The sequence below is a fragment of the Brachycentrus maculatus genome, unplaced genomic scaffold (genome assembly GCF_059751285.1).
Source record: "Brachycentrus maculatus isolate JH-2025_06_01 unplaced genomic scaffold, ASM5975128v1 h1tg000200l, whole genome shotgun sequence".
Classification (NCBI taxonomy): Eukaryota; Metazoa; Arthropoda; class Insecta; order Trichoptera; family Brachycentridae; genus Brachycentrus; species Brachycentrus maculatus.
The window spans coordinates 13274-40529 of record NW_028280951.1 but is presented as its reverse complement, the minus strand read 5'-3'; the positions used below and the strand labels follow the sequence as shown (position 1 = coordinate 40529).

General features: G+C 32.9%; 1 protein-coding gene and 1 pseudogene across 1 annotated transcript; one reads left to right on the top strand and one right to left on the bottom strand.

Annotated features, from left to right (window-relative positions):
• Nucleotides 1–17584: 17584 nt before the first annotated feature.
• On the top strand, nt 17585–18221 carry LOC148307371 (small ribosomal subunit protein mS25 pseudogene; annotated as a pseudogene).
• Nucleotides 18222–19794: 1573 nt separating this feature from the next.
• On the bottom strand, nt 19795–26632 carry LOC148307370 (hatching enzyme 1.2-like). Its single transcript, XM_088263529.1, has 6 exons — nt 26492–26632; nt 24891–25036; nt 23869–23969; nt 22847–23071; nt 21974–22172; nt 19795–20089 (listed from the first exon to the last, which is right to left on the bottom strand). Exons 1-6 carry the CDS (start codon nt 26512–26514, stop codon nt 19818–19820), a joined length of 966 nt encoding a protein of 321 aa, XP_088119655.1. The 5' UTR covers nt 26515–26632; the 3' UTR covers nt 19795–19817.
• Between the last annotated feature and the right edge of the window lie 624 nt (nt 26633–27256).

Genomic DNA, 27256 nt, shown 5'->3' with positions numbered 1-27256 from the left:
ATACTTTTATGTAACACGTAATAGTATTACGGAGGAATGAATACTTAATTTCTTAGCCCGAATCTATTTTATTTTATTTTGACATTCTCATTTTTAAAGTCGAGTTTTAGTAAATACATATCACCGGGACGGGAAGGTTAATGTAAACACGACTTGTTTCGAGAACTGCAGATGTTCTCATCAAAAGGTGAAAATACTACATAAACGGTTTTGTAAAATATTCACATTGAATGAGTGATATTAAACATGGTATATATACGAGAGCGTATTACCAAATCCGTGTTCAGCACGCTAATTCATTTTATAAAATCTAAACCTACATTTTACTGCTATGAGTGGATTGTACACGATGGCATAAAATTAATCACTCATTCAAAAGTTGTTGTAATTTTTGCAAATGGCGTCTTACGTCAATCATATTTGACATTTCGCTCACTCCTTTCAAGAACGTCATAAATCAATAATCATCAATTTTCAGTCGTGCATGTTTTCGGAATGCCCAGAAAATGTACTATATCCCACCAAAAGAGGCATATTTTTTACTTAATATTTACCCGCTACAGGGCAGAAAGTGTTGCTTTTGTATATTGAAGAAAAGGTATTGTTTTTTTTTTTTTTTTTAAATATACTAAATATTTTTCAAATGGAGAAAAAACCTTCAGGTTTTACCTTAAAAAAACCTGTTCTACAGTAAAAAGTTCAAAAAGAAGCTTCATATTTATTTTAAATACATTGTTTTATATTTTTAAACTTTAAAAACGTTCTCCTGAAAAATTAAGTTTTTTGATTTATGACGTTCTTGAAAGGAGTAAGCGATTTGTGAACAAGATAGCTGCAGTATACAAAAAATAAAGGTGGCGCAAAATTGATTGTCTAATTTTGTTTTTTAATTACTTTTTTAGTTAATATAAAAATGATTTTGAGTGATGGAAACCTTTAATTTTTTCTGTTAGGTAGAAAATATGATATCCGTCAAGTGACTGCCGCCAGTGTTGAAACACATTTGTGCCTGTTTTATCAATATGTTTGTATACTGCAGCTGTCTAGTTCACAAATGTCAAATATGATTGACGTGCGATGCCATTTGCAAAAATTATAACATCTCCGATTGGGTGATTAATTTTGTGCCACCCTGTATAATATTAAATTATAACTCGATATTGAAACTGTACAGCGACTAGCCACAAAAGCGATTTAGAGATTTAGTGTTTGACTCAAACCACACCAAAACGTTATATTTTTGAATTTTTTTGACATTTCAACATAGATGAAGAAGATATAAAGAGATATGGGCATTTGCAGGGCTTATGATCTGTCATAGGCAGGTTAAGTAGAAGAGTGGCTGTTGTGAACTCATTTGTACTGTGTCATGAGATTGATCATACATATATATTACATATATATATTCAAGAGCTACAATAGATTGAGAAGTGTGATTGTCAATCATGGTCCTGTAAATATTCAGATTTCCACATTCTTCATCATCTATATTAAGATGTCAAAATAATATGTTAATATAATTTCGAAAATGAGAAATAGAAATTGCTCTTCGGGAATATTATATATATGACTTATGTATGTAATATGTTTTGGAAAAAAAAAATTCGTTCATATGGAGAAAACGTATTACGACTCACTCTAGCTGTTGTTATATTATATTAATATCTTATTTTATTAATATTTTATTAAAGTTACATACATAATAATTAATAATTAAGCCATATCCGCTCCCACAAACTGTCTCCAGGCTTTTCTGTCTGCTGCCAGCTCCCTTGCATCCTCCCAAGTCAGATTTCGGACGAGAGTCCCGAAGTTCGGACGAGAACTGCCGACGAATTGTCAGCAGAGGTCGTCCTGGGCGGCGCGAACCTGATGCCTTGTAAAAGAGGCAAGCTTGATTAAGGCTCTCAGGAGGCATGCGGAGTACATGGCCGAGCCAACTGAATCGCCTTTTCTTGACGACAGTTGTGACCGAAATTTGCTGCGTCCTACGCCTTATCTCTTCATTTCTCACAAAGTCAAACCACCGCACGCGTAAAATTCTCCGCTAACACCTATTCTCAAAGCTTAGGACGCGGCTGCTCTGGGCCTTTGTAAGGTGCCATGTTTCACAGCCGTATAAGAGAACAGAAGCAATGCAGGCATTGTATAGGGTTCATATTTAAAATTTTATTATTTGTATGTGTTATCAAATTTATTTGTTATTGTTGTAGATAATCGGAGCAACCACCACCTACCTCATAATTCTTGTTCAATTCTCCGTGGCTCTATGGGAGAATCCTGACCTCTTAAACGATGCTCTTAATATAACGACAAACACCTGAAATCTCTCTAGAATATTCGAACATTAAATTATATTATGATCGAAAATTTGAATTTTTAATCTTCTACTTCTTCTTCTTTAGCTAGGACTATGTCTAATTGTTCTCGGAGTCCGCTCTTGGGAGGTGATAAAACAAAATTATTATTAAAAATTATATAAACATATTTATTGGGTACTTTTCAAACTTGCATGTTTAGCCTCGTAATGCCGTTTAATGTTATACTTTTTCAAGATAGAAACAGAATCATTGTATATCAGGCATGTTGGCTTTGTTTTAAATTCCACGAAAAAATAGTTTATAGTCCATCTGTCTTAAAAACTTCTCAGTTCTTCTGTTACTCCAATACTCCCATACATAGGATATGATATGAACTACTACGGAACGTTCTTTTGGTGGTATTGTGTACACTAAAGGAAAAAATGTGTGATTTGCTCCGCGGGCAAATCGACACCTGCAAGTAGACACCTGGCGGGCAAATCGACACCGGCAAGTAGACACCTGGCGGGCCGCATGCGGCCCGCGGGCCTCGGGTTGGCGTCCCTTGGTTTAGGTGGTCTTCCTGGGGGTATGATACCTCTTATGCATTCGTCTGCTGCTATCCTCACCACTCGATCTGATGAGATGAGAGAATTTTTATTGGGTTTACGAATAAGTTCGATCCATTTTTGAGAAGTGGAAAATACATTTATTTCTGAATAAAATGATTTAACAATTAAAGTTCCCAAACGCATTTCCGGATACAGCTTTAAGCTTCTTGACGGACCCTTCTTGCAAAATATTTTTTTAAAAGCTTAGCGAAATGCACTTGAAAATATGAAACAAAATTGCAACCCAATTTTACAGTGAATTTCCAATACATTAAATACTTTATGAAAATTGTTTTTAATCATTTTTATTTTTTTGACATTCCTCCAACCTGTTTCGACAAGAACCTCGACATCTTCAGGGATAGGCATGTACACGCAAAGCATGTCTTTTCAGAGGCTTTTTTTAATGTTAATTAGTAATAAGAGAGTATAAACAAGACAAATATTTCACAAATCCTCTGTCCAATTGAAAATAAACATTTTTTGAATTAATTAAGTCGTGGAAATCGAACCCTTTCGCAGTCGACGGTATAACCAACTGCCTGTTAAATTGTAATTTAATTTGTATCAAATGTTATTTATTATTGATTTCTACAGGTAAGAAACAAACTATTGTCATTAAGCTGTTCAGCAATTTTATAACAAACATTCTGAATAAATATTATTTTCTTCTAGCAAATTGAAATTTAATTGCAAAACTAATTTGCACAAGTCGATACAAACATTAAAAATGTAATTTTCTAACAAATCAGAGGGAATTAGTATTGTAGAAATGGGGAAAAAATCTAGAATTAAAAGCGAATTAAACCTTTAATGATATGAACAACAAAGCCTTTTCATAGTAGGTTTTATAGATTGCTTAGTCCATGACCAGTATCAGAGTAATACCGACTCCGCGATGAATCATTTACCTAACATTAAGATGAAACTGAAGAGAAAATGTATCAATTTATTCAAGGCAAATTGTGTTCTCGAAGCAATGAATCCATTCATTACCATGTGTCATCTTTGCGGTTTCCCAATGAGTTTTGCTTGCGTGAACGGAAAGATTGAGAGCAAATTAAACAAAAAGCTTCTGATTATTACGATCATACAATTATCGGCATTTTTCTACAGCGTTTACGCTTCAATATTCAACTACGACATTGTGATCGATTCCTTCAGTTCTTCTTTGCTGTTAAAATATGGAGACCGTCTCAAACTCTTTGCTGGGTTGTTTTGGTTGCTGATCCTATACGCAACATTGTTTTTCAAAACCCACTATCAAGCGGAAAATATCAATTTGGTAAATGAGATAGACCGCATATTTCACGCAATAGGAATACGCAAGAATTATAGTAGAATGAAATACCGAATTGTCCTAGCGGCGATCGGTCTCATCGTGATGTACATTACCCAAAGCTTTATCATTTTCAAAATCGTTGCATCCTCGACGCACAGCGTTTTTGTAGTATTAATGCACGCAGTTCACTTTCCTGGGTATGTATCCTCGATGATACTGATGCATTTTTCTACCTTGACCAAACAAACGAGAATAAATCTGAGCATTATCAACGCTGAGCTCGGCTTCGTGTACACAGGAAAACAAACATCGAAGAAAGAACTAGAACTTATTGATTTGCATTCTAGAAAAACTAAACAAAGGCAAAAGGTTTTCTTAAGGCAGCTAAACCAATGCAGCAGAGATTTTGTAGTCTTAAACAGAATCCAGCTTCTCTGGGAAGCTTACGACAAGGTTTGCGATTTAGCTGACAGTATAAATGACGCCTTTTCATCCAAAGTGACTATGATACTTCTGCTGAATTTCAAATCAGCCGTGTTCAACTTATTCCTTGCGTTGGCAACTGTAGATTGGTTGGTAGAAGAGAAATTAGATGGTGATGTTAGCACATTTCTTGTGTCATCCCTCATTCAGGCTTTTGGTTATATTTACGCGACAATATTTTCCATTGTCCTCTGCAGCACTTGTCACGCACAGGTAAGTTTTAAAACACTTTAGACTAATATTTATAAATAAATAAATAAATATTTAAAAATAAAAGTTTTACTCGGTAATACCACTATTTCTTAAAATCTATTGTGACACGTGTATCAATGCATTTTGCATAATTTTCAAAAACCGTTTTGATATATTTTACGGTGTATGAAAACGAGGTTAACCTACCTACCTTACTTTTAACATTTTGTTTTCAATCAATAAAATCTCTTTTGAGTGTGAAATCAATTTTTATTGAGTGTTTTCGTAACTTATACGTTATAGAAGTGTAAAATTACAAAAAAGGAGTATTAGAGTTGTCAACAGATTTGGCAGTCATGGAAAATTTTAATCGTTGCAATGTGCAAAGCTCTTTGGCTAATAAATTTGTAGACCACTTGTAGGTATAAACTATAAAGGTTTACATTTTTGTTCGTTTTGTTTAGGGCTGCTAGCCCTTTCCTTATATAAATATATAAAATATTCTTCACTCAATTATTGACCACTTACAATACAAAGGCAAAACCGCTGTTTGACCCATTAATTTACGAAGGTAATTACATAAGTTGATTATCATGTATGTAAACTAAGTGATTAGAGCATTAGTTACAAAATTATTTTATGTTTCACTTTTATTATTTTACAATAATTACCGAATACGTTGTACTACATATATAAACTAGACATTTGTTCAAATTATTCCTATTGTTTCTAGCATCTCTCCTAATAATGACAAGTCTAATTAAAAGTTTATTAAGAGCCGACAACATGCTTGAAGCTGTAAAACCAATTAATATTATAACAGTTTTGAGCGGTCTGCCTTTTATCATTGTCAATAAGAAAAATGGGAAAGGATACGAAACACGAACTGTTTTCATATACGCAGTATATTCTTTTATTGGGTGCGCAGTTTTTATGTGGAGTTTCTATCTAACTTTTACCAGCGATCAGTCTTCCGTTGATATTGTAAAAGGAACGGGGATTTTAAAATACAGCGAGAGGTTTAAAACGTACCTGGATTTCTTCGTCATTTTTTACATACACGCAAATGCACTGAAAGCCTCTAGAAGGTACTCCCAGGTAATGAATGATCTCTTAGAAATTACCGAAATCTGGCAGAGCATCAGCGTTTCGAAAGATTACACTAAAATAAAAACCCGATTAATCTGGTCTATATTTTCACAAAATTGCATCCATTGGTCGCAAGCGTTCTTCGTTTTTAAATTGATGTCATTTTGGAAAGACACCACGATTTCTTTTTCTGCTATCATCGTCATGATTACTCCTGGATATTTTTATACGGTTTGTCTTACTATTTACGCAATATTCGTTGAACAAGCGAGGATAAATTTTCTCTCCATTAACTCGGAACTAGAGTTAATTCTTTTGAAAAAGATTTTGAGTAGATCTCAAGCTGGGAGTATATTTTTGGAGGCCGAAAGTACGATTCAAAGGCAAAAAGTGTTTTTAGAAGAACTGTCTTCGTCATCAAGAGACGAGAATGTTTGTAAGAAAATATCCTTGTATTGGAAAATATATGACAAAACCTGCGATTATATCACCTCTATGAACCAAGCATTTTTCAACACGGTGATTCCTATATTCGCTGTGTCTTTTGTATCGATGGTGTTCAACCTTTTCATGACTTTGAGCGTCACTGGAAGAACGTTTCAAGGAAATCTTGACGACAAGGCGTATTTCTTCATGTGTAATTCAATTATTCAAAGTATTTTACATTTCTCGAATATTTTCGTAATAACAGTTATTTGCCAACGATGCCAATCTCGTGTAAGTAATAAGCTTCATTTTTTAAATACATATTTTATCTCACAATATTTTGAATGTCCAAATCCTTATTTATTATTTCGAGAAATAAAAATACTTTGTGTTCTGATCCACTCACATTTTTTTAACCAACTAGTTTCGGCAACAACCTGTTGCCCTCTTCAGGGTTACATTTATTACTATTTAGTAATAAATGTATTACTATTTAGTAATAAATGCAACCCTGAAGAGGGCAACAGGTTGTTGCCGAAACCAGTTGGTTAAAAAAATGTGAGTGGATTAGAACACAAAGTATTTTTATTTCTCGAAATAATATATCAATATGATCCACAAAGTTAATGCTTTCAATATTCAGTCCAAATCCTTGTTCACAAATTTAGGGCTCGTCTCTTAACTTAATTGATAATTATGATCAATATTACACTCTCCAACTAAATTGATAAATATGATAACTAAAAAAAAATATGACACTCCTTATCATTCATCATCATCATCTTCTAAAGGCAGCGCCTTGTAGTGTCAGCCACTTGTCTCTGTCAGTCGCCATCCTCTTGAGCTGCGAATAGGAGGAGACGTCCATGAGCCGCTTCAAATCCTGGAAGTATGAAGTTCTTGGGCGGCCTCTTGTTCGTTTTCCCAAGATTCTTCCTTCGAAGATGTTGCTAAGAAAGGTGCTATTTCTAATTGAGTGCCCTATTAGCTTGGCCTTCCTCTTCAAAATATGATTTAAAAGCTCTCTTCTTTCTTTTACGTCCTGCAACACCTTTTCGTTGGACTTCCTTACAACCCATGATGTCTTGGTCATCTTCCTCCAAACCCACATCTCAAATGCTTCAAGCCGGTCTTTTTCGTACTTTTGGATGGTCCAGGTTTCACACCCATACAACAAAACACTCCAAACAAAAGCCTTTATGAATCCTTTTCTTACTTCAATTTTTAAATGTTTGTTTGATAGGAGGCTGTACTTTTTCATAAAAGTTTGCTTGGCTAGCGTTATCCTCTTTTTTATGTCTAGGGTACATTTATTGTTATATGTTAGCGTGCTACCCAGATAACAGAATTGATCCAACTGTTGAATTACTCTATTTCCGAGAAGCCTTATCATTCATCGATCACTAAATTCAATAAATCGAAATGCTTAATAAATAGATTTTGTTCAATAAATCTAAATTTTTAGTGAAAAAAATATCTTCTAAAGTCATCAAAATAATGGTGCATTTTCTCATTTTTCAAATAAAAGAAACAATTGAGTTTTATTTATGTGTCTAATATGGACATTTTTAATTATCTACAAATGGACATTTTTGCATGCTACAAAATTCATGACTTTGCAGCTAATATCTATATTTTTGTGAAATGTTCACATTTTTAAATATTATTGCATTTTCATAATATTTTTCAAGCTTTTGATATTTTTTTGTACAGTTTTAGTGGTTCAAAATATTTTTTCCATAATTCCATAGTTTTTTTAAAAGGAATAAACCGCAAAGCGTCTTTTTTAGATGCTTGTTTGCAGGTAGGATAGTAAGGATGGGGAAGGTAAATATGAAAAATACATCATAACAAAATTACAAAAATTGATGGCACTATTGACAGATCGACGCAGGTGACACAACAAGAAAATGTTTTCTTAAACTGTCTTCTGTTATAACACTCTCCTTATCATTCATCGTTCGATTTGTGTAATACCACTCAAAAACTCTACTTCACGACCACCGATTTGAGAACAACCATTCCTTTGCCAGGTCAATTATAAACATCGAGTGAAGTAGAGTTTTTGAGTAGTATTACTCAATATGCACGATGAATGAAAAGGAATGCGTTTTATTACCATACCACTGCTTTTGAAATACAAAATATGTTTTTTGTTATGTTTCAAACTAATCGTTAGTGTTAAGACCTAGATCTCACGCGTTCAAATCACAAGGGCTAGACGTGTGTTCACGCTTAATTTTGCTTTTTGGAATATATATTGGAACTCTCCTTTTTTTGGAAAATATAAACATTGAGAAAATATTCTTATATGTTTTTAACTCCTTACCTTTCGATAACTCTTTTTTTCAAAACTATATATTTATTTCCAAGAAAAATTAATTTCTTTCAAAACAAAAACAGTGTCTTAAGAAAATTAATCGATTGCGTCTAATGTTACCTGAGTTTAGAGAAAATTAAGTTGCAATTTAACGTATATTGGGCCCTCAACAATTTATTGATTTTGGCCGATATTATTCAATTTTGAAGCGTTCTTAACGGTTACAATGTATGTTTATATTATATGTTTTTTGTGTTGCGTTTTAAATTGAGTACATCAATCAAAAACCATCAGAAAAAAAGTCATTTATCTTATAATGACTACTCAAGTATTGAAGTTCATTATATACTATTATCTGTACATTTTGTTATTTTTTGTAATTAAATTAGCCATTTGGATCAAATAAAATCTAATGATCATTTCATTCACTTGGTTTTAAAATGTCTTCTTGCATAGACATAAGGTCAGGATTTGATAAGGTCACGATTTGATTATATGGGATATTAAAAAAAACGGTGATTGACCGAGCAAAATGTCAAGATTTTTCAAAGCTACCAACATGCTGGAAGCAGTTAAACCGATCAATATTATAACAATTATAAATGGGCTGCCATTCGTAATTGTCAATAAAAAATATGGCAAAGGGTACGAGACAAAAACAGTGTTCATATACGCAGTCTACTCTTTGTTCGGATTAATTACTTTCTTATGGAGCTTTTACTTAACAATGTTTACAGACGAGATGTTCGTAGATACCGTAAAGGGAACAGCAATTCTAAAATACGGGGATCGATTCAAATTATACCTCGACTTCTTCGTCATGTTATATACTCACACAATCTCTCTTCGAGCTTACAGAACGTACTCACAGATAATGAATGATCTCTTGGAAATCACGGAAATCTGGCGGAGCCTCGGAGTTATGAAAGATTACACCAAAATTAAAATCCGATTAATTTGGTCTTTGATCTTACAAAATTGTATTCATTGGTCTCAAGCGTTCATAATTTTTAAATTAGTGTCATTTTGGAAAGACAGCACTATATCGATTTCGGCTTTCTTGGTTATGATTTCCCCTGGATATTTTTACACGACTTGCCTAACAATTTATGTTTTATTTATCGGGCAAGCTAGAATAAATTTCCTATCCATCAACTCGGAGCTAGAGCTGATTTTCATGAAAAAGGTTTTGAGCAGAGACCAAGCTGGGAGAATTTTACTCGAGGTTGACAGTACGATTCGAAGGCAAAAAGTTTTCTTAGCGGAACTTTCGTCAGAATCTAGGGACGAGATAGTCCTTAAAAATTTAACTTTGTATTGGAAAATATATGATAAGGTGTGCGATTACATCGATTCTACAAATAACTCCTCTTTAAAGACGATAGTGCCTATATTTGCAGTATCCTTTGTATCGATGGTATCGAACCTATTTCTTGCCTTGAACATCATGGGGAAGATGTCTCAGGAAAAGCTCAATAATAAAGCTTTTTATTTGTTTTGTTATTCTATTACTCAGAGCATCATACCCTTTATGAATTTTGTCGCAATCATAGCCATCTGTCAACGATGCCAGACTCACGTAAGTTAAAACATGATATTTTAAACATTACGTTAAAATGCATTTTTTTAAAGACTATAAATGAAAAATTATTTTCAGGGAACAGTCCTGCGATATTTTTTAAAAGTACGGTTTGCATTAAATCTTTTGTAATTCTAATTTAAGAATTAAATTAAACCTAATTATTAAATCAAATTCTTTTATATCCAATATTCTGGAGCGTAGGGCCCATCACCTTATCACCAAGCTATCGGAGAACATCAGCGTCGATCTTGATCCAATGCGGTGCCCTTTACACCAATGGGTGCAAATAAGAATCAAATGTCATTTTACAAAAATAAATTTGTCATGCTCTTTTTCATGTGATTTTTCAAATGAACTCTTTCCATCGAATGGACTGGACATTACGTACATTTTTAATTCATTATTTAAAAAATTAATTCAGTGATTCGGAAGTCACTTTAGAGTAATACGTACTTATATCTATATTTCCATTTCTCATTTAAGTTTTACTTGGTAAATACATAAAAAGTGGTATTTAGCAGGTAAAACATAAATAAATTTTTAAAAATTGAATTCCAACTGGCGATACAATTTTTTGTTATAAAGCACTATATGAATTCCTTTCCGCCTAACCCTTATCCATTCTTAATGGTGTATAAGCCACTGGATAGTACCGACGCAGTGTTTTTTTGATCGTGAATTAGACTAAGCCAAGGTGATCAGTTCTGCTCATCAGATATAAGAGATAGTCCTGGATAATTGTGCATAAATACATATTTAAGTGAAAAATGTAACTTGCGTTTATTTTCATCTGTACACAATTCTCGAAACTGGTCATGTTTAAATCGAATTTTTAATCTAACTCAACAGTTTAAACTATATTGCCCATCATTTGTTTTGATTTTTAACAAACATTTTATTAGTTTAAAAAGATTGTTTGACAATTATGTAAATATTTTTCAGAACTCTACCATATTATAAACGGTTAGTCTGAAAATATTTTATATCACAAAAATGGTTTAACATGATCTTCTTTATCCTATATTATGACAAATTTGCTTTCAAACATATTTATTTCCATATACAACCGATAATGAATTATAAATTTTAATACTAAGATCAAATGCACTTTTAAGTAGGTATTCAAATAAATTCCTCGCTATTCCTCGAGGGTTAATATTTTTTGTAACGATAATGTTTTTATTACATTAATTCGTTATTCCAGAGCACTTAAACATAATAAAAACAAATGATTATCGTTAGAAGTCGTTTACTGTTTAAATAATTTGAGCGACTATAATATCGAATGTACTCAAGTTGACTTTATACTATATAATAAATAATGAAGTGCTTTTACGGCTTGAATAATAAATATGTATTAATTAATCACCTAACCCAATATTAATCGTTTACACGGAAGTAGTTTGGAAGAAAGTTTACTCAATATAATATAAGGTTTTTGTTAGCAAGATCAAATTGTAGAATTTTCTCGTTACTCATAATGTTTAATTTTGTCAGCCGACTGTTCGTAGCTGATAATTTGTTAGAGGCTGTGAGACCATTAGAAGTTTTTGTTCGCTTTATGGGACTACCTTACCCAGTGGCAAATAAAACAGGCGACGGGTATGACACCACTATATCTAAGGTTTACATAATTTACTATGTGATAGGAGCAACATCATTTATATGGTGTATGCATCAAGCGTTTCATTTCAACTCTTTGGCCGAAGAAATCATCGCTGGATCATCTCTGTATAAATATGGAGATAGGTTCAGATTATTCGGAGATTTATTTGTAATTTGTTTAATATACTTCACGACATTACTAAAAGACAGTTTGAGGTATGCTAAAATAATGAAAGTTCATATTGAAATAAACAATCTCTGGTTACACCTCGGCTTAAAAAGATCGTATAGCAAGATGAAAATATTCTTCATGTCGCTATTAGCCACGCAGAATGTAATACACATCAGCCAAATCGTATTCACCATATCGTTGATGTCCTCGTGGAAAGGTAAAGTGACGTTTGAAATGATCTACGCAATGTTTGTGCCGGGATACATTTACACCGTATTACTTACTCTCTTTACCACCCTTGTCGGACATGCTACGATCCATTTTGATATGATGATCATTGATTTAGAATCGATTCGAGGAAACCTACTACCATCTGTGAATAGTACGAAGAGACCGTATTGGGATGTAGATAGGGCAATGTCAAGATTAAAGGCAAAGTTGGAACAACTGGAATTACCACAGAGAAATGAGATTCTCTCCCGAAGGTTGACATTGTATTGGAGAATATACGACAGACTATGTGACTACACCAATTTAGTAAACGATATGTACTCTTTAAAGGTGGTCCTCATCTTCTCGATTTCATTTTTAACGATGGTGTTCAATATGTTTGTTGCTATCAGTGCTACAGGATGGATGATAAAAAAACAGGATAAAGCTTTTTTCTTTCTAGCTTATTCTTTATCACAAAGTTTTCTTCATTTTATACACATGGCTGCTGTAATATATACTTGCTGTAGATGCGAAAAATTTGTAAGTCAATCCAAAATTATGTATTTTTCTTCAATTTATTAGAATTTTTTTATTTGACAATTAGATATTAAAGCCCTGCCTGTAAATTATTTAAATATATATTTTTAAATCCTACATTTAAATAAATAAAATAATAAATAGATTTAAATAAAATAATAAATATATGAAAAGTAAATATTTTTCATGAAGAATTTTAAGATGATAATTTAAGAGATCGCTTTATTGATTTTTTTTTAAAACACTGTTAATTTAATTTTCATAAAAATTTAAATAACCGAAATGCGGAAAGACAGTAATATCATGTAATTCGACACAAAGTCATTAGACAATTTAATAAAACCATATTTTTCTTTTACTGTCTATGGGTCTTTTTTGTGTGATAAATATTTTAAGTGATATTTTCCACATTACAAAAAACAATAAAAAACGTATCCCTGTTATGACGCATCTTCTTTATTGTGCCATCAATTTTTAGTACTGGTGTCTTGTGAGTGTAGAGCCATTTTTTGTCAATCGAATATCGGTAAGAAATCTCAAAAAGTTTAACAATATACTTGTAATATATAAGTAATATAGATTTTTTTAAATAAATATATTAAAGTGAACGAAAGAAAATATAGAGAACGTAAAGGCAGAATTTGCTGTGTTTTGAAAATTTCTGCTTTTATATTATAATCATTTTAAGCACATGCCATACATATCTCCGGTCACCGGTAATGTACTAATAATTGTCGCAAGAAAGATGCGTCCGCATTTGCTTCCGAGCCGGATTTTTTTTCAGGTATACGGACGTTTGTGCACTAAACGGAATTTTACCGTCCGGCACTTCAGTTAGCATGATAAACGAATAATTGGCTTGGATTGGCTTGTGCTTTTGTCTTTCTTTCTTCGGATCGGTGCGCTCGATCGGTGAGTGATCACGGTGCGCATGAATTCGATCACGCTAAACTGTCGTATTCGCTTTTATTTTTCAAAACCGGACAGTAAAAATCCGTGCAGTGCACAAGAGCTCTACGACGGTTTAATCATCGTGCTATTTTCTTTATGCAAGTGTGTGTCAGGTATTTATCTCTTTTTGTGTTCAATGTTTTATTTGTACCTCTTTCTAACGGACGAATTGAGAAAAAAGACTAATACGCGAAAATTGATGTGGAAAAATTACTAAGTATTTCATCTGCATTTAACATTTTCACAATTTTTTTCCTATTTTTTTTTGTTGTCAAATACTTAATAACTTTAAAGTCCTTTTTTTAGTTATTAGTTTACTTTATTATTACCGAAGCCAAAATTATAATTATCGATTTAATTATGTATTATTATCAAAACATTGAAGGTAGGTACGTTGCCTGATCTAACAACTAATTTAATTAAAAGAGAATTACACGTTATTTTTTCGAAATTGAATAATAATGACTGCTAGATCTATTTTTATTACATACGTCCATCTATTTTTATTACATAATACTTTCAACTAGTCAAGTTGTGTAAGTCGAAGAGATCTGTCCGTATTATTTTATTTTATTTCAACTCTTATTTTGTGATATATCAATTTCGAATAATTAACAATTATTACAAACGTTGTATGGTATATGGTATATACATACTTCGTCTACACAAAATAATTCGTTGACGAAGCAAATAAAAAGCTGACGATTTACTGTCTTTTATACAACTGTATTGGAATGTTTTCGTCAATTAATCTTTTCATCAAAAGATTGTTCAAAGCGGAATCATGGTCGGCGTCCTTTGAGCCATTTACAGTAATATTTTGTATTCTGGGTATGCCTTACAAAATTAAAGAAAAATCTAGAGGATCTGGGTTTGAAAATAAAGCAGGAAAATTATTTCTCGTGTATTACGTATGCGGATGTCTCGGTTTCTTGCGGTGCGTTTATGAATTTTCAATAACCGATTACGATACAGTGAACATCGTAAGAGGAAATTACCTCTACAAGTATGGTGACAGGATTAAAGTGAGCGCAGACTTAGTCGTGATCTTGTTTCATTATTTACTCATTTACAAAGATGCGAAATTGTTCGCCCAATCTTTGGGATATCTCCAAGAAATCGACAATCTTTGGAAGAAAATAGGATTGATTAGATCATATGATTTGATTAAAAAGAGCTATATAACTGTTCTGTTGTCCCAGAATCTTTTCTATTTTACGTACATGACTTTTAGCGCTATATTCGTGTCATTTTGGAAAGACAAAATGAACTTAGTTTATTTGTTCACAATGTTTTGGCCAGGGTACTTGTATACCGTTTTATTAACTGTATTCAGCGCTCAGGTTAATGAAGCCAAACACAGTTTTTGCATTATTAACTCCGAATTGGAATGTATTCACTGGAAAAAGATTTTGACAAAGAAGCAAGCCAAAATTTTTTTCTTGAAAGCGGAAACATCATTTTTGAGACAATACGAGTACATGAATGAATTGCAGTCACCAAAAAGGGATGAATTAGTTTTGAAAAGATTAGTTTTGTTCTGGGATATTTACGACAAACTGTGCTATTACGTGTGCGTTGTAAATAAATCGTACTCTTACAAGCTGGTACTCATTTTCACTGTGTCGTTTGTATCTCTTGTGTTCAATATGTTTATCGTAATAAGTGCCACAGTATGGATTAACAAGGAAGAAAATAATGGATATTTCTTTCTCACCTATTCCCTCGGTCAATGCATTATTCATTTTTTAAACATGTTTTTAACGATAGTATCATGTCAAAGTTGTAAAAACCATGTAAGTATATCCAACTTTTTTGTTATTTATTGTAACTGCAGACAGTTGGTAGAATTCTATATTAAATTGTTGGGTAATAATTATATCCAAAATTACACACGGTTATTGGATTGAATTCTACTTTTATTTGCATATATATGATAACATGTGACGCGTTTCGTTTTATTAAGACATTATCAAACACTGACCTTCGATAATGTCTTAATAAGACGAAACGCGTCTCATATTATCGTATACAAAATATATAGTATGTAAATAAAAGTAGAGTTCAATCCAATAACCGTGTTTAATTTTGGATATATTACCCAATAATTACTTTTTTGTATCTTTTGAAAAAAAATATTGAAATATGTAATATTAACTGTTGTCTTCTAAAATTTAACTAAGCTTAATGATACTGGGCTGCGTTTATGTTGATTTTAAGCACATGGGATATATAATGACGGTGATTTACTAAATAAATGTTAGTTTTAACGGTATGAGGAAAGCAAATGACCTAAACGTTTTTGTGTAGAATATTCGTTACAAATATTAACGAAATTTATGAATAGATATTTATTGAACTTGTCGGTTATCAATATGACTTTGAACACTTAGTCAATACTGATTCTAATGTATGGATCAGGTATGAGATACATTTCCCTACCTAATATTTTTTATATTTCACCCTTTTCATAAACACCGACTATTAATTTCATTACAATATCCCATTAACACTATTTATGTAACTTTTAAATTTATTTACATTTTGTTTTATTTTTAGGCATTAAAAACTGCGATTCTTATCAATAAAATGATGATCACTGAAAAAAACAAAAGTATTTTGAACAAGGTTGGTAATAACATATTTCTCATGTAAAAATATATGTATTTTATTTACAACATTTGAGTATGTCCAAATACTTTTTTAAATCTTCTTTTCGTCTCACCAATAGATGTCTCTAGTGAAGTTCTAGTGATTCAAGAATAATATTTCAAAATTGGTTCATACATATAGATCTTCCGAAAATTTGAGTAGTGTGGTTGTCAATAATGGGTAGAATTGGTGAATATTACACGTGTGTAAAGTGATCACTTAAACCAGCCTATGACGGTCGTCAGCCCCGTAAATGCTCAGACTTCCATATTCTTCTTCATCTTTGATGAGATGTCAAAAAATAATATGTATTTTATAGTAGACAAAAATATCGAAATCTTCTAGTTCACAATCATGATACACGATTTACACACAATGAAGGTTTGATAGTCCCATGAATTAACAATAGGTACATATGGGAGTCAAACACTGCAATATATCGTTCCGAACATTTTTAATTTGTTGCTGACATAAAATATGTTAGAGGTCAATATAAAATATGGAACAAAAGCAAAATAAAGAAATGGGTAAATGATCAAGTTAATTTTATGAAAATTATAAAATTATAAAATGATAATTATAAAACCGTTTTCTGAATTCATGTTTTTTTTCAGCTTCACCAATTTTCAACGCATATGTTGCAACGTCGTCCTGAATTTAATGCACTTGGACTTTTTAAAATTGATAACACTTTGTTATTCACGGTAATATTTTGATTTTCATTGAAAAATACTTGTGTTTTCAATAGTAATTTATTTTACAAAATGCTTCTTACTGATGAATGGAAAAAATATACCATCAAAGATTAACTTAAGCACTCCATTGATATTTGATTGTACTGTTGTGTAAGGAAAAATGCAATATTTGCTTTTAATATTTGAGTAGAATGTTTTTTTAAAACGTATTTATTTTAAATTTTAACGTAAATGTATTTCTTCCAGATGGCTGGTTCTGCAACAACGTATTTAATTATACTAGCACAATTTTACATTTCTTATTAAAAAATGAGCTGGATCTCGTTCATATTAATTTTAAATGGTTTTTCTTTCACAATAACCACAATCATCGGGTACGAAATGAAGAGTTGTTGAGTAAATACTTATTTATAATTAAAGTTAGACGTTTTTTTGGGAGTGCAATACTGGATTTATTTATAGAGGTTTCTAGGTTATTGTCGTTTGCCGTTTGACGTTTGGATTTTAGGTTATTTTTAAGATTGTGTAGCGGCGTTAATAAATACTTACAAAATGCCGTTTATGATAGGGAGAGCGCCTGTTAGAAGAACAATGGAATATTTAAATGCCGGGAAGCTTATGTTTAAAGACAAAGTTAAGATTATGACCATTAATTACAACACTTTCGGCGATCATCACATTGGCGCAAAAGATTTCGTATTTTGGTATCTGCCGCAAATCCAGTACAAAAATCCCGATGTTCAGATAGCCACGTTTAAAAATATGACGCCATCACCATTCGTGAGGTTCTACTTGAGCGATGGGAAGCAAGTTCTTGTAGACATTGATAGCAAGTCGAAAGAAGAAATCCAGGATCATCTCATTAAAGTTATTGGTAAATCAGAAACGGTGCTCGCTGCAGAATCTTTGCTGAAGGAGAAAAAAGATAACCCCGCCAATTTTGGTACTGGCTGTGACAGAGCCTGTATGTGTGAAATAAGAGGACAAGTTCCCTGTCCTGGAGTATTACCACTACCAAGATGTATGCGAGGGAAATATAAATACGCCGCTAAGTAGATGTCTTGATACGTGTACATATGTTTTTAATTTGTAATAAATAGTTTGTATTTGATGTAAATTGTTGTTATTTCTTTCATTCAAAGGCATGATATGAGAACCAGTAAAACCCCTATTTTACATTTTTAACGGACTGATATTTTCGATATAAACTGTAGGGAAAAAAACTTGAATGCGGGTAATAAATGTATGAAAATATATATTGGGACCGAAATAATTTCACGCAATTGGCGGGAAAATGTTAAATCCGGGAAGGTAAAATCCGGGTTTCATTGTATTTGTGATTAACCTTCACTACCCCATCAAGAAATAACTAGTACGACCCAAATGTAGGACCACACGCTATCTAACCTGCTTTTTTATGGCCCCACAGTTGGGGCGATGCGCATGGGAGAGGTTAAACTTCTTAACACATATTGTTCTCACTTTTGTTTAAAACTAAATATTCTTCTTCTTCTTTCTGTGCCACTTCTAACGAAGATCGGCGATCATCATGGCTATCTTCAATTTTGATGCTGCAGCTCGGAACAGAGATTTGGTGCTTCTGCCAAACCATTGTTGTAGGTTTTTCAGCCATGGCGTCCTTGAGTTCTTCGCCCCTTAATCTTTCCTTGTATGATTAGGTAGAGAAGACAATATTTTTCATTTCTCATGACGTGTCCGAAGTACATCAGCTTTCTCTGCTTGATGGCTGACGGTGACTAAACATTAATTTAAATTTAATACATATTTACTGTTGACAGTCAACAGGGTGTGAGTGACGAATCGACACTTTTAGAAGATGCATTTGTTAATCTCTTAATTGACAAATTTTGGCAAGAAAATTTACCAGTGTAAGAAATGATCACCAACATATCGAAACAAGATTGTCCGAACACCACTCAGGTTATTCAATAAAAACAAATGGTTGAATATTTGACTTTTATAAAGCTGGACTGAGTCGGAATAGGATTTACCCGAGCTGTGTTCGGGCTCGTCAAATGCAAAACAAACCTCTTTCCTGAGTCACGTGAGGGCTGGTGAGGGAACTGGTTAGACATCAATATATTTATGTAGAAGACTTTAATCCATGTAAATGTTATATAATAATATTACGCTTCATATACGAAATGTGGCAATATGTCAAATATGCCCTTTTGGCTGTCAACAGTCAATATAATGCAAAACCATTTGTATGGTTTATTATTAGATTAAAACCAATATTTTTAGCTTTTCCACTTTTTTATTTGACCAGCGACCGGGTTTCGTCGTTACCGACATCATCAGACTGGTGAGAGGCTATACAAATTGTTATGTTATATATAAAAGAAGGCAGGAGTTGATAACCATGATTTGATAAACTCCTGCCTTCAACTCCTGCCTTATCAACTCCTGCCTTCATTTATATATAACATAACAATTTGTATAGCCTCTCACCAGTCTGATGATGTCGGTAACGACGAAACCCGGTCGCTGGTCAAATAAAAAAGTGGAAAAGCTAAAAATATTGGTTTTAATCTAATAATAAATTAAAAATGCAATTCCATCACGAAGTGTCAGTGGATAATATAAATCCATTTGTATGGGTTTCAAGAAAAACATGTTTATTTTACAAAATCACATAGTATTATAAAGTATATTTTATACAATCACAGATATTTATTCAGCTGTATTAGATCCCAAAATTTCTACAAAGAGAATAGTACTTCTTCGCTATTTTCTTATTTTCCAAGCACCCATAGAGATCATTGATTTTTAAGCAGTCAGTTTTGCTCAAAAAACCTCTTTGGCCAATCTTTGCCCCTTTGATTTTTGGTGTTATTGTTGGTTTCCCTCTTGTTTTTGAAAAGTAATGCATTCCATAATGCATGATGGAGTCGAAATCATATTCAAACGTGACTGTGGTATTTTCTTTAGCCTGTTTCAAGAAATTACCTTTGAACGCTGTGAACAAATAATGTTATTTTAACAAATGAAAATAAACATAGGTATGTAGTTGAATTATACTTAATAATCTTTCAATGGAATGTTTCGGTGTTATATTTGGTCAGGACTTCCACATGAAGTGTTAACCGTAGACCCTCGAGATTAATACTATGAACCGGTTAGAGCAGGGGTTCCCAAAGTGTGCGCCGTAGAAAGTCAAGAGGGGCGTCGTGAGTCGATCTTCTACCATTATCCGAAACCACAAATATTCTCGGGTACCTATAAAGCAACGATTTCTATTTTGAGAGCTAGCATCTTTCTACCCAACTACTATATTTTTAAGTACCTATTTCTTTCGACTGAAGGATGAAAGTAGACTAAATGCAGTCGAAATGCGATCTCTCAGAAGAATGTGCGGCAAAACGATGTATGATAGATGTACGAATAGTGAAATCAGGAAGGAATGCAAAGCTGAGATAAGCATTATCGATAAAATTAAGAAAGGTGTGTTGAGATGGTTTGGACATGTAGAACGAATGAGTGAGGAAAGAACGGTAAAACAAATTTATGAGGTGAATGTTAGCGGGAAAAGAAGCAGAGGAAGACCGAGAAAAACATGGCACGATCAGGTATGCCAAATACTTGAAAGTGGTCAGGTTAGGAGTCGTAACAATCGGCCGGTATGTATGAGGAGATGCATGAACGTGGAAGAGGCGAAGAATGTTTGCAAGGACAGAGTGGTGTGGCGCTCTATTCTCTCTGCCTACCCCTGCGGGGAAGCGGCGTGATGGTTAGTTAGTTAGTTAGTTAGTAATACATATACATATGTATATAGTCACATTATCTATTCCAAATAGCTAACTAAAGTAGGGCGCCGTGACAAAATACTAAACTTGTAAGTGCGCCGCGGGCTGAAAAAGATTGGGAACCCCTGGGCATTTAAAATATGGTTACATCGGAAAATGCTACGTATTCCATTGATTGATATAGTCAGCAACATGAATGTGCTCCAGGGAGCAAGAGTCGGAAGACAGTTGCTGACTGATATCGAAGTCCGAAAGGTTTCTTATCTGGGGCTTGTACTTAGAGGAGTACAAGTTATTGCACCTTATCATAAAATGTAAAATAGATGGTTGACGAGGTGTGGGCAGAAGACAGATCTCCTGGCTTCGGAATATACGAGATTGGACGGGGATCAGACCCGTTGAAGCGCTGTTTAGAGATGTCCAATTAATCACTTATGACACTCACAGAAGTATAGGAGTAATCTTTGAATATAATAAAATGCCTTAAAACAGCATCTTTGTTAAAGCCTTATAGAACCTTGCATTAACAAGTGTGGCCCTGCGATGAATGTTTTAACTATTAGACTGAGGTATTCAGTGTTAGAAGTTAATCTAATGAGAGAATGTATTGAACTTAAAAGGTGCTCTAAATAAAGATTTCTCTTGACTGATTTATTTCAGTATATCATATAAACCATCACATCGTCAATGCAAATCCATCACTGAAAGCTCATCCTGATATGCCAGTTGATGGAAATAAGATGAATCTTCAATGGTGGATTAAGTATTAAATGTTTCTAAAGCATAAAAACACTTTTACAGTGATAAAAGCATCGCCATATACTTGGTTTTGTGTCTCCTGCCAAGTTTACATAAATGGCTTGAGGGATTTGCAGGAACGATATCTACATAATAAAGAAACATTACTTTTACAAAAAAAGGAAAAATATCAAATAATTTATTAATGCTTTTGAAAGTTATTTCATGTCAAGTCAATTTTGTCAGGATATTCACAATTCTGCATTAGAAATAAGTATGTTAGTCTTTTTCCATTCACTAAAAACAAATGAATTTAAAAATACATTTATTTTTTTAATTAATTATAATTTTTACTTACCTGGTATAATATCATCAAAATGGATTGTAACAAATTCATCTCGGTCAGGTCTGGACTGTTCATGAAATATACCAAGGGCGTGCATCAATTCATGCATAGCTTTTCCTTCATTTCCAAGACAATTTGGTCCATTTTTATTAGGTGGTTGAAGAGAAAGCAGCTGGATACCTCCCTTTTTCCCAACATATGACCAACAACCCTGAAATTTTATGCTTCTTAATTGCGTTGAACTTAATTCTCAAAAAAAACATTACTTGAATCCTATTTAATATGGTGATTATCAAATATTCAGGTGAAATAAATTATAAGTTTTTAGAATATTTTGCTACCAGCTTTTGTGTAGGAAACATAAAACAAGAATGGCAAGTGAAACAAATGAATAGTTTTTTAAGAATATTTAGCTACCGGCTTCGGGAAATAAACAAAATAAGAATCATTTGAACATTTGTTCACGCGAGATATATCAATAATTTCATAGAATAGTTTGCTACCGGCTTTCGGAAAACAAACATAAAATGAGAATTTCAAATGTTCAGGTGAGAGAAATTAATAGTTTTTTAGAGTTACCAGCTTTCCGGAATAATATTGTGTTCAATTATTTTATGTTTCCTAAAAACTGGTAGTTAGAAATATGTTTAAAATATATTTTTCATTGTTAATTTCGTTATCTACTGATAACTGAATACATATTTAAATGTAACCAAATGCATGCATATATACACACATACTCCAGATCTGGGAGAGTTGTTTAATATATTTGATAGGAGACAGATAATAAAAATGGGGGAGCTCAGGGTGAAGGGCATGATTGCTTTATAGGAAAATAAATTGATGAGTAATAGCTATGGTTAGGGTAGTCAGTCTAGATATTACCGATGGATATTTGATTGGCCAAATGAGTAAAAAGTCTTTCGATTTCCTGTCCCACGGTACAAATTTGACACACGTCATAAATCCAAGGATTCTTATTGCTTTGTATATAGTGATATAATCAGAGGGTTCATATAACTCGCTTATATGGTAAGGAACGGTTGCATTTTCCCACAGCTTTTCAGGGAATATATGCCAGTTTAGTCCTACTCTCCAGTTGTCAAAGGTCTGGAAATATAATTAAACATATTAATATTATTATTTTTTGTATTAACATAATTTGTATATATTTATTTAAATCACAATTTTAAACATATTTAAAAAAAATTGCAGAGGCCCACCAAGCCACCTGCTTTGATGATTTACACAAGACATTTTTATTTTATATTTACTTTTAATTTGACATTTTATTGACACGTTGACTGCCATGGCAATTTTCAGAATTCAGGTCTAAAAAGCCAATTCTTTAAAAATATTATTTTACTTTTTTTATAATTATATTTTCTGTTCAATTATTAATAAATTTTCTGTTCATGTAAGCCGGCATTGATTTTTTGTTCTTTTCCCAGAAGCCATCTATCCATATTATTAGCACTGATATACTGCAAATTTTATCGTAGCTGCCAGAAATATGGCAAGTAAACATAGTACGATATAACTCATAGTCGACATCCTAGCAAACAATGCATTCTACGAGTTATCTCGTAGTTGGCAGTCAATGTGTGTTGACATTTTTTTTCAGTAAATTGAATTAATGTAATGGTATTTTAAAAAATGTCACAGATACCATTAAATGGTTAATTAGAATTGGAAAAGAAATCATTCATTTACTAAAAAATAATGAATTTAAATACCTATGCCAAAACAAAGCCACATTTGAGAATTCAAAATGATTTTATCATAGTGTAATTTTTTAAATTTCTGTTTTTTTGGTACGTGTGTTATAAGTAATTTCAATCATAGATGTCCCCGATAAACTATTACTTTATCAGCGTTCTTCTTTTAGTTTTGGTTTGTAAACTTACCTCTTCGTCAATCGCGATATCTCCTTGAAATAATCCTGGTCTGACTTCTGGATCTTGACTTGATTCTTGTAAGTATTCTAAAGTCAGTGAATTTATCTTAGCTGTAATCATAATTGTGTGTGCAAAAAATGAGGTAATGACACATGCAACGGAACATAATAAAGATGATTCTTCTTTTATATTCTATTTTGACAGTTTTGGTTAGTAAAAACTAACTAACTAACCATCACGCCGCTTCCCCACAGGGGTAGGCAGAGAGAATAGAGCGCCACACCACTCTGTCCTTGCAAACATTCTTCGCCTCTTCCACGTTCATGCATCTCCTCATACATACCCGCCGATTGTTACGACTCCTAACCTGACCACTTTCAAGTATTTGGCATACCTGATCGTGCCATGTTTTTCTCGGTCTTCCTCTGCTTCTTATCCCGCTAACATTGGCCTCATAAATTTGTTTTACTGTTCTTTCCTCACTCATTCGTTCTACATGTCCAAACCATCTCAACACACCTTTCTGCCTCTGGTTAATAAACTATAGCTTTTTTAGAAATAATTAATTGAAATGAATCTAGGCAGTGTTAATTTAGTCTTTAATTTCATGAATTATTTCAATATGGCAGTGTGGGTACTTATTACAAAAGTTAAGGATTTCTGGGCGAAAGACATTACTGCTATATGGTAAAGGCATTGTAAGAAAGGGTAAAAAGCAGTTATAGCTAGGGCACTCAGAGTTGCAATCCCGCATTCATAAAAGCTTGTGTAAATTATACACAGTGTTGCGTACAAGTCCCATAAGGAAAATTCTATAGATAATAAAATTTAAATTAGATATCAGGGCCAGAAGTATTTTGTGCTGTGTCTTTTGGGTAGAGAAAAGTTTCTTTAAAGGTATTAAGTTGAAGATTTTTGCCTGAATAGAGAGGATTTGATGATGATATTGATAATATGTTGGATTATCAATATGATCAACAAATTATTAGGTCTTAAATGTCATAAAATCGTTCATTAGTATCTCAACTTACAGACAGATGGCACTGGGGGATTTAGATTGGTTGGAACCTTCGGTATAATAACTCTTGCAATCGTGTATAGAGGGCACTCTAAAAATATGATTCCCGCTAAAATAAATCGCCATTTAAAATAATCCATTCCAAAATAACTTAGGGCTCTGAAAATAGAAATAAAGAATCATATAAGTACCTACCTACATACATATAACCTACTCTTTTCGAACACTGAATTTCATAATAAAATATGTATATTTTTGTAAATTATGATTGTCTAGGTTTCGGTAAAAAGGTATGTCCGTTTTTTTAACGCATTTTTGTACAGGATAAATTAATAAAACCCTTCAAATTAAATATCACAAATTTTTTAATTGCCTTATTTTTTCCTCTTATTCAGAAACTACAATTTCCATTGTCATGTTTGTCACACGAGGTTATTCGCGTACAAGTATGCAACCTCGAGTGCCTTAGTCATTTCTGATATTGTCATTTTCCCATGTCATCCATTTTATTTCCCATAAATCATGAACGTTCACCCCGAGCTCCTTCACCGACGTCACCTTAATTTCACAAAATATATTCCAATCCTGGATTCAAGAATCTCAAAAGCAGGACTGATCACCTTGCTTTAATAAAATTGACGATCGAGATGAAGTTGCGTCGAATTGATGCCGAAGAAGTTGAGGTGGAAAAACATTTCTTATATGGGAATAGAAACGGAGTAGGAATAACATGTAGAAAATGGAGAATAACAGCAACTAAAGCTAAAGCGCTCAGGGTTGCATATTCGTGTTCGTAAAAACGTGTGTAATCGAATGTGTGCGAGTCCTTTGAATCAATATTAATGAGAAATATACTAAATAATTCAATTTAACCCTTGATTACGGGACATTGGTAAAATTTACGACGAACATCCAATCTGTGGGGAGTACCGAGGCAACACATTGAATGAATGTATTGACAATTAGCATGAATCTTTGTTTTATACCGATATTTTATATTTGTATTTTGTATAAAGTTCTCTCTACAAACATGATGAACTAATTTTTTAATGTTTTTGCTAAAATGTGGGTTTTTTTTCTTCGTACATTTTACGACAATCCCGCATTACAGTGACATTGAAACAAGTCCCGCGGCTTAGAGTTAATTGAAATTTGAAATATGTATAGTAAAGGCGTTTCTCGGTTCAAAAATATTTTTTAACCCTTATCAATTCAATTTATATTTGAAACTTTGTGATTTTCCATTTTATAATTAAAATGTAACTTTGTTTTAAAATCGCTATAAATATTTTATTTTAACTTAATTATAATGTCTATCGGTTTCAATTAGGTATTTATCAGACTTGTTAAAGAAGCGGTTAGCTTCGAAACCGGTAGACATTAAAATTAAGTTTGATAAAATATTCATAGTGATTTTAAAACAAAGTTACATTTTAACTATAAATAATTTTATTTTGAGTTCTCCAGAAATTCAACCCGGGGCCATGATCACTTCACTACGAAGCCATAAATAATACTCTAATTTAGCGGTCGAGATTTGAAATGGACTAGCTACTTTCATTTTCAAATTATTCACATGTTCCAAATAATTTAACTAGGTGTGTAAGTACTTACGAGCGGTCGTTAAAAAAAAGCATCCGGTGTTGCGAGCGTAAAAAACCGCCACATCCGACTGTCAAACGTCAAATTGATCGATACACTTTTTCTATGGTTATCTGTAATCTAAGACGGGAATGGCTTGATCGATGCTTTGGCACTGCCGAAGACCGAGCGACTGGTTTTGTATTTAATAAAATGGATACAAGTTGGATTTGAAATGTAGTTATTTGTAACTGTACATTGACCGCGAGTGTACTAGATGAGTAGGCAGCGATTTAATTGACCATTTAAGAATACTAATGCCCGCCGATCGGCGATGTTTGCTAATATTGACACACCTACATGCCGAGAAATTCTCTTGTTTCGTTTGCTCCGCCGACACACCGACCTGTTTTTCTAGGGAATATTTTAAATATTGAAATAATAAAATAAAAAATAACCATGATGCTGCTTACCGCAGGGGTAGGCAGAGAATTAAGAACGCCCCACCTTTCTGTCTTTGCAAAAAATCTTCACTTCTTCCACATTCATGCGTTGTAATGCCTACCGCCAATTATCCCGGCTCTTGACCTTACAATTGACCCCTCTATCCTGATGACAACCTCTCTGCCCTCAAAAGATTTTAAGTTTATAAAAAACATCTTTTCTATATTTAATAATCACGTGATGATTTGCATACATTCTAAAAAATAAGTATTCAAACCATGTCAAAAAGTAAAACATGTCTAAATTGCATTATTATTTTACTGTGTAAAGTTCTCTCAAAAACTATTTTTTTGT

What these genes read in the sequence shown, in the direction of transcription:
- LOC148307370 (XM_088263529.1), bottom strand. Translation starts at nt 26,514, where the DNA reads ATGCTTTTTTTTAACGACCGCTC. An exon ending in CTTTTTTTTAACGACCGCTC is followed by an intron (nt 25,037 to 26,491) that starts GTAAGTACTTAC and finishes TTCTATTTTCAG; the next exon opens with AGCCCTAAGTTATTTTGGAA. An exon ending in GGCCAATCAAATATCCATCG is followed by an intron (nt 22,173 to 22,846) that starts GTAATATCTAGA and finishes ATAAAATTTCAG; the next exon opens with GGTTGTTGGTCATATGTTGG.